Genomic DNA, 7,352 nt, shown 5'->3' with positions numbered 1-7,352 from the left:
GACCAAAAAGTGTTATCAAGACCTCTCAAAAACCGCCTTAAGTAGGTGGAACTTGAGTTGAGATTATCTAGTCACACAAGTTGTCTCTATAGTCATCACTGAACTCTCATACTCAAGTTACAACAACCTGAACATCATATACTTATGGACTTCCCTATATGCTAGACTATACTTTAGTCTATATTTAGGTGTATATTCAATGGCCGCTTTAGGAATGATAGAAACCTTGTTAATTCAACCAAGATAAAACAATGTGTTAATAACTTGTTTTGATTGTGCACCAAGGGCTAAGACTAGATAATACAGTACACTAGTAAATACAATGTTTTGCTTACTGTATATTGTGGAAAAAATGACGCTTTTTAAATTGTTTTTAGAATTATCACTTTCTTTTAGTTGATTCATTATTGAAAGTAGACTGTCACTGACTACATATACAAATAATAGAAAAATAATACATATACAACTATAAATGATGGTGCACTGCACATAGGTAAAATAAATATAATTGCTATAGATTCTTCTCACTACCAACTTCAAGACAAATCCACATAAAAAAATACCTGTGAAAAAAAACAAGAACACACAAAAGCGAGTAAACCTGAGACTTTAATGAAAATCAAGACATTCACATTTTTGACACATAAGATGGAGGACAACGATAGCCTTATATATATATATTTGATGGGTTGTGAGTTCAAATTCATATATTTTTTTTAATCTTTCACATTTTTCCACAAATATAATCCCTTTCCCAAAAATAAAATATTGCTGAAATGTACTGTAATATCTGAATCTATTCTTGTGCCTTTTATCTTTATAAGTTATTTTTTAGTAAAATAAAGAGAAACACCCTCTAAGATTAAAAACACCACATCGTTAAGTTTCAAAAGCTAAAAGAAACACCAGGACACAAGCACGTGCTGTCATCACAGCGCACTATGCAGACCTGCCTCCCTGACAATAAATGAGAAAGTGATGAGTATAGATAGACGATTTCCAGGGGTGTAGGAAATTGTCTTGCAACATTTTTACATTTGTTTTTTTATGTCCATACATTCAGCGACTTGGCAACCACACTTGTCAACTGAAATGTAAGTGTGCTTTATCTTATTGCCATCGATGCAGTCCATCTCCACCTCCTTCCTACTGGTTGCCATTTCTTGACAGCATGAGCACGAATGCATCAATCGCTTGTTTTCCGCAGAGTACCTGTGAATAGAGACAGTTTCAGACAGGATCAGAGTCAGTCACCTGCTGTTCACTGTGAACAAACACCTATCTTGAAACTACACATGGAAACCTGACAGGTGTTTTTTTTAGCATGATTGATTAAGTAGTCTGTCCTGTCCATCTCTCAGATATTTAGTTACAAATCTCACATTGATGAGGACGCTCCACAAGGTCCTGCACAGGCTGTGATTTCCACTGGCACAACTGACTTGCAGTTCTTTGTCTGCAGATAGATGGTGGTCCTGTTCATTTGACAGTTGGTTCTTTGAGTACCTGTGAAGGACACATGAACATTTTTTTCATCTTGCTGTAAAAGCTAACGTCATTTCAGTGGCAAAATTAAATATAGAGTCTAATATGTGGAGTTCTGGGCTCTGTTTTTATGCCAAAATGTAATTGTAGGTTTTGATTGACCACAGATGCTTCCCCACTATTGATAAGAATGGAGCTCAATTAGTGATATAAAAGACTTGTCAAAATGATCTACAATATTTTTGATAATTGATTCTTATTTTGAGTTGTTCTTTTAACTCAAATGAAGTTAATCAAAAATCCAGCTCCTGAACTATGAACATTCCCAGAAAATATCAACATATTAATTTATAATGAAAATAGTCTTCAGATACATCCCTACAATTTATTGTTACCAGTGTCGATAAGAGTAACACAGGATGACAGTGATAATGTGTTATTTAAATTAAAACGTTTATTGAATCATACTTACAAGTTTTGCAACAACCGTTGATGTCACTTTGTTCAGTTCCCTGTAATATAGACAATATGGATTGTAAAATATGACAGACAACACGGACTGATATAGTCTCTTATGTTATGAGTCATGTATAGTATTACTGGTGCAATATATAAAGCAATTTCTTCTTCACTATGTATTTGTGTATTTCAGAAAATTGTGTTTATTGACGTCTGTCATATTTTTAATTGCCCATTCATCTAATTTCATCCCATTTACCAAAAGTCTACAATCAGAAATGTAAATACTTTTTGTGGATGGTAAACGATGCATACGCAGAAATAGCTAAAGTTAAACTAACACCATATTCTACAGTTTGGATACAAAGTGCACTGTTGGATAAGTTATTAACTGACAGAAATAAGAACTTCTGTTTCACGACTGGATTATACTCACAGGAACGCAGTTTGCTGGATCAAATGCAGGACATGTTGTTAGATTTTTAGACGTTATGAACTCATCCTTCACCTTTTGGCAATCATACGTGACACACTTATCATTTGGTGGAGACCAAGACTGAGAAGGCTGTAAGAGGTGTAGAAGAGATACATTAGTGAACATAAACATTAACTGGATACCAACATTTAAAGTTACAGACTTCTAAAGATGTTCCCATTACACTGAACTTACTTTAATAATGATTGGAGAAGTGACGCCTGGGACCACCACAACACAGCTGGTTTGTTTACACGATCCACAACAATGTCCAGGTTGGTTTTCATACACATAGCCCTATTAGGAAAAAGTGCACATTTTAAAATGGTGTTTCAGAGACAGCTGTCTTAAACCTGTGCAATGGAAACAAACACATTTGCATGACTAGGAATTAGATATAACCTGGAAAAGTAATACAAAAAAAATCTTGTAGTTTCGTCAAGTTTTGTATTTTTGTCAAACTTTTCAAACACTGATATCATCAAACCTCTCATCATGTCCACATAAACAGCTATTTCTATGCATCTGCAAATGGCATACAGATCAACACGAAAGCATGTGCTTTCATGTTTAAAATAGATTGTACACTTTACTAGCTTCCTATCTGATTAAAAACTGCAATGCCGTTAATAGTTACATGCAAACGTACCTCTGAACACAATGTTTTACATTGTATCACATTACACTCAATGGCGTTCAACTTGCTGCTGGGATCCTGAGTTTTAGTACAGCGGCATGATTCACATGGGTTTTTGGAGAAATCCATACCTGGCTGTAAACAATGAAAGTCTGAGCTGTATTTCATTTAAAGGTCAGCAAATTATTGTAAATACCTATTGTCTAACAACAGTGTGAATACATACAGAAGAATGGCGATCTATGTTTAACTTACATACTATTCTTAAGATAATACTTAATTTATAGACCTACTTAAAGATTGCAGAGTTTTAATAACACTTTAACAAACAAGTATACACTTGTTTGTTCACATTTAAGATGTATACAGTATATTATTCCTTACCTTGTACTCAGTATCATTGAAGACACAGACACCTTTGGGTACTATATTCAAATGACAAATATTATTATGGCTTATGCATAGTGTAAAGCAATAGTAATAAGAAAAGGGACCTGAAATTTATATGGAAAGCTTACCACAGCGATAAGACGGGCAGCAAGTGTCATTTGACATGTGGATGTCCAACTCAAATCCCAGTTTGCATTTATGTTTTGGTGACGAACAGTGTCTCGTATTGCATTCTGTTGGTTAAAATAAAAACAGATTTCATAATTAAACAAGCACCATTCTTTACTGATTGATTCACTGACTAATTATAAACAGCAGCAGACACTGCCACGTTTAGTGATAAAGGACTGTCACAATAATAATAATAATAATAATAATACATTTATTTATATAGCACCTTTAAAAACAGGGTTTATAAAGTGCTCTACATAGAAGCAAGGTAAAAACATAACATCAATACAAGTAAACATTTCAGAAAATACATGAGGCAAAGGAGACAATGCCATATAGGCAATGAACACAATAGAGAAATAGAAAATTACAAATACAAAATAAAGCAGAATAGACAAACTAAAATAGGGGAACCAAAGAACTGCATAAAAGGACGACATCTTGGAGGTAATAAAAGGTGTACCGGTCCGGTTTTGGGGAGTGGAGTCAGCAGGAGGGTACAATATCAGATTATCACTATACACAATTCCTGTGGTCGAAATAATTCAGGATAACAATATTATTGTGAAAACTGAAATAAAAACAACGATGAATAACGATTACTAACGATTACTAACGAATATTAATATTAATAATAATAATAAAGTTGTCTTTCACTTTGATTATTTTGTGTTTTGTCTTTTTTCTGGAAAATGCTCAAAATACGAGTTTAGGGAGTTAGCGAGAGCATCTGTAAGCTTGATTTAAGAGGTGCTGGATTCTCTACAGAATGTTTTACATGTACGATTACTGTAAATACTGTAAACTGAATATACTGTATCAGTATCATTGAGAATACTCAAAGTGCTTTCCTTGCCAATAACAGTTCAACAGCACTACAAACTACATGATCATAAAGTTGAATACACTCTATAAAACCGTTTCAACAAAACTGAACATTTGAACCTACAATGAGGTATTTAGGATTTATAACTGGATAGTTGAATTAGGCGGTATAAGGTTTAGCAAGGACAACCTAATAAACTTGCATCTGAGTGTATTTTCTCTGGCTTCAGAAAGCTATTATACAAAAGAGGAAAGAAGATTTACGCAACTGTTTTCACAAACTGAGTGGTAGTCCTTATTATGAGAACAATTATATTTACAGTATGTGTAAAATCAGTAAGGTTCCCCCTAAATCATCTCAAGATCCTTCCATTAAACATTGTCGGCAGATGGAGGTGTGTCCCTTTTAATCACTCACCACAGGTCAGTCTCATACAGCAGTCCACTTTGCGCTCCACCAACACCTCACCTTCCTCGGTACAGGTTATTGGCTCTTGAGTGGGACATGTGAGAAGCTCACACTGAACACTCAGTGTGTCCTCATCACAAGTGCACTGCTTACAGTCATTCTGCCAAGTCTCACCAAGCTGTTTGAATGACGGAACAGAGTTTGTAACGTTCAACAAATACACATAATAATGATTATCAGTCAAGCATTGCAGCATGTACCTGTTTAGGTTGGCCATCAGGTCCAGTGCAACCTTTGATGATACAAAACAATTAGTTTACCTGAACATTAATTCATTCACAAAGAATTAGATTTTTCTTTAAAACAGTAAAATGGTCATACAGGAGGAGACACATTGGTCAGAATTTGAGCTGAACAGGGTTGTCCCCTCCGGGCAGAAACATCCCTCTATGATGGCATTACAAGCTTCGTCTATTTTGCCATTTTTCCCCAGGCATTGTCGTGTCTGCTTCTCATTGTATCTAAATATAAAGACAATTAATGGTGAACAACAAACATAATTATTAATTAATAAATGATGCATATATGATAAGTATAATGCAGTGCAAAATTATAATGCAGTGTACAAATTACATTCCTAGGAGCCTGACACGCACAATTAAGATGGTGATAATGGTAAACATTACTGCTTAATATCAGCATGTTTGCATTGTCATTGTCTGCATGTTGTGCATGCTGATGTTTGCATTTGGTTCAACCTAATTACAGCGTCTCAGAGCCGATAGCATGGCTACAGACTCTTAGTTATGTAAATATACAAGCTGCTGACATTATTTGATTTATGATATTGATACGAGAACTGAACGATTACTGTACCTTGCATTGCAAGTTGGAATAAAAGTTGTCCCACAAGGTTTGTAGACCATATGTTGTGGACATGTATAGTCTACAACAAGAGAAAATAGATTTAAACATAAAAATGATGAAAAAAGGTAGTCTGCACATCTGAAAATGACAATGTTAGCTTTCTACTAAACTGAACCGCTCCTACCACACTGTCCGTTTGTAGCATTCCTCCAGGGTATACAGACAGATGCTTCACCACACATCATGGCATACACCGCTATAGTGGAACAACCAATGGTGGAATTCCCCACGTGGCAAACATCAAATTTACAGCTCTCGTAAAATGGTTTTGGTGAGATTACTTTGTGGCATTCCTCAAACACCCTTAATGTACAAATCAGAAGGAAGTTAATCAGAGTGATACTAAAAAATTAATTGACATATTGTATTCATATGTATTCTGTAAATTCTTACTTGCTGTTCAGAATTTCACAGATATCCGGTTTGCAGGGTGCTCCTGCTGTAGGTGTTGGTATTGGTTGTGGTTGGTTGTCACAATATGGTTTATTATTAACTCGTACTTTCCACTGTCCCATCTGAGAGCATGCAGAATTAATCTGTCCATTTGGTAATCTGCAGTCATTGTTCGTGTTATTGTCACAGGTACCTTGTGAAAGTAAATAGTAACATGACACATATTAGAACACGTGGTACATCCATTGGCACTTTCCTATTAAATAACATCGCATAACATATACTCTTATTGTATGTGTTATTCAAACAGCACATTGATTATCAGCTTACCACACTGTCCCTCTGTGTTGTTGTGGAAAAGGGAAATCGGCAATTCAACGCTGTATGAAAGCCCTTTGAACTTCACAACGGCTTCAATTTCCGGGATTCTCAACACCAGCTCAATTGCTGAACTTGTTATGGTAAAGTCATCATTAGAGTAGGTTGGTAATGCCTGCTTGCCGTTGATGAACACCTAAACATGTTTCATCATCATTAGCATTGCATATCATTGAAATGTATTCAGGTCAAGTCATTTAAATAAGTTTACAATTATTGAGCTCAAATTTACCTTATTTACAGTCTTTGGTTTTCTCTCCTGTGTTAAAATAACTTTATAGTTTTTGTAGTACACGATCAAGGATTTAGGACAGGTCACAGTTCCAGAGGGATTACAGTTTTCGTTGTCGATAAGAATTGTTAAATTGTGTTGAGGAATGATCTCTTTGACGAGGACATATGTGCAGTTTTCCTGGAAGCTGTAATACTGGCCATCAAATGTCATATAATGAGGATCCCCCCAGCCAGCACACACACCTGCGAATATTAGATTGAGATTACATTACATTTCACATCAATACAAATATTATATATATGTTTAGGTCGGCATTTAAAGATGTTGCTTGAATGGGACATTTTAAAAGGTTTTCACTTGAACTTACATCTGCATTCATAGTGGAAACAGCAGCCTTGTTCATCATAAACCCTGACTGGTGGATACTTATTTTCACATACAGGCATGGTCACTGGGCCACATGGTACATGATCTGTTATTACGCTTCCATTTTTACATTTTTCTGTGAAGCAGTTGATTGAACTCCAGGACTCACCGTCCTGTAAATGGAAAAATAGTACTTTTAGTA

At 35.3% G+C, this 7,352-nt stretch overlaps 1 protein-coding gene across 1 annotated transcript in view; it reads right to left on the bottom strand.

Moving 5' to 3' along the window:
* Positions 1-590: 590 nt before the first annotated feature.
* Positions 591-7,352, bottom strand: part of LOC117731995 (mucin-2-like) — a 28,350-nt gene continuing 21,588 nt past the window's right edge. Inside the window, exons 36-52 of the mRNA XM_034534590.1 lie at positions 7,152-7,323; positions 6,782-7,026; positions 6,502-6,685; positions 6,172-6,364; positions 5,903-6,081; positions 5,728-5,797; positions 5,233-5,372; positions 5,112-5,143; positions 4,861-5,029; positions 3,575-3,679; positions 3,441-3,481; positions 3,069-3,191; positions 2,615-2,716; positions 2,381-2,509; positions 1,958-1,997; positions 1,383-1,506; positions 591-1,212 (exon numbers count right to left, since the gene is read on the bottom strand). Coding sequence (XP_034390481.1) covers positions 1,032-1,212; positions 1,383-1,506; positions 1,958-1,997; positions 2,381-2,509; positions 2,615-2,716; positions 3,069-3,191; positions 3,441-3,481; positions 3,575-3,679; positions 4,861-5,029; positions 5,112-5,143; positions 5,233-5,372; positions 5,728-5,797; positions 5,903-6,081; positions 6,172-6,364; positions 6,502-6,685; positions 6,782-7,026; positions 7,152-7,323 — 2,229 coding nt within the window. The 3' untranslated portion in view covers positions 591-1,031. The remainder of the gene's footprint in view (positions 1,213-1,382; positions 1,507-1,957; positions 1,998-2,380; positions 2,510-2,614; positions 2,717-3,068; positions 3,192-3,440; positions 3,482-3,574; positions 3,680-4,860; positions 5,030-5,111; positions 5,144-5,232; positions 5,373-5,727; positions 5,798-5,902; positions 6,082-6,171; positions 6,365-6,501; positions 6,686-6,781; positions 7,027-7,151; positions 7,324-7,352) is intronic.

The sequence above is a fragment of the Cyclopterus lumpus genome, chromosome 6 (genome assembly GCF_009769545.1).
Source record: "Cyclopterus lumpus isolate fCycLum1 chromosome 6, fCycLum1.pri, whole genome shotgun sequence".
Taxonomy (NCBI): Eukaryota; Metazoa; Chordata; class Actinopteri; order Perciformes; family Cyclopteridae; genus Cyclopterus; species Cyclopterus lumpus.
The sequence above is the reverse complement of the archived record's forward strand: the minus strand, read 5'-3'. Positions and strand labels throughout refer to the sequence as shown.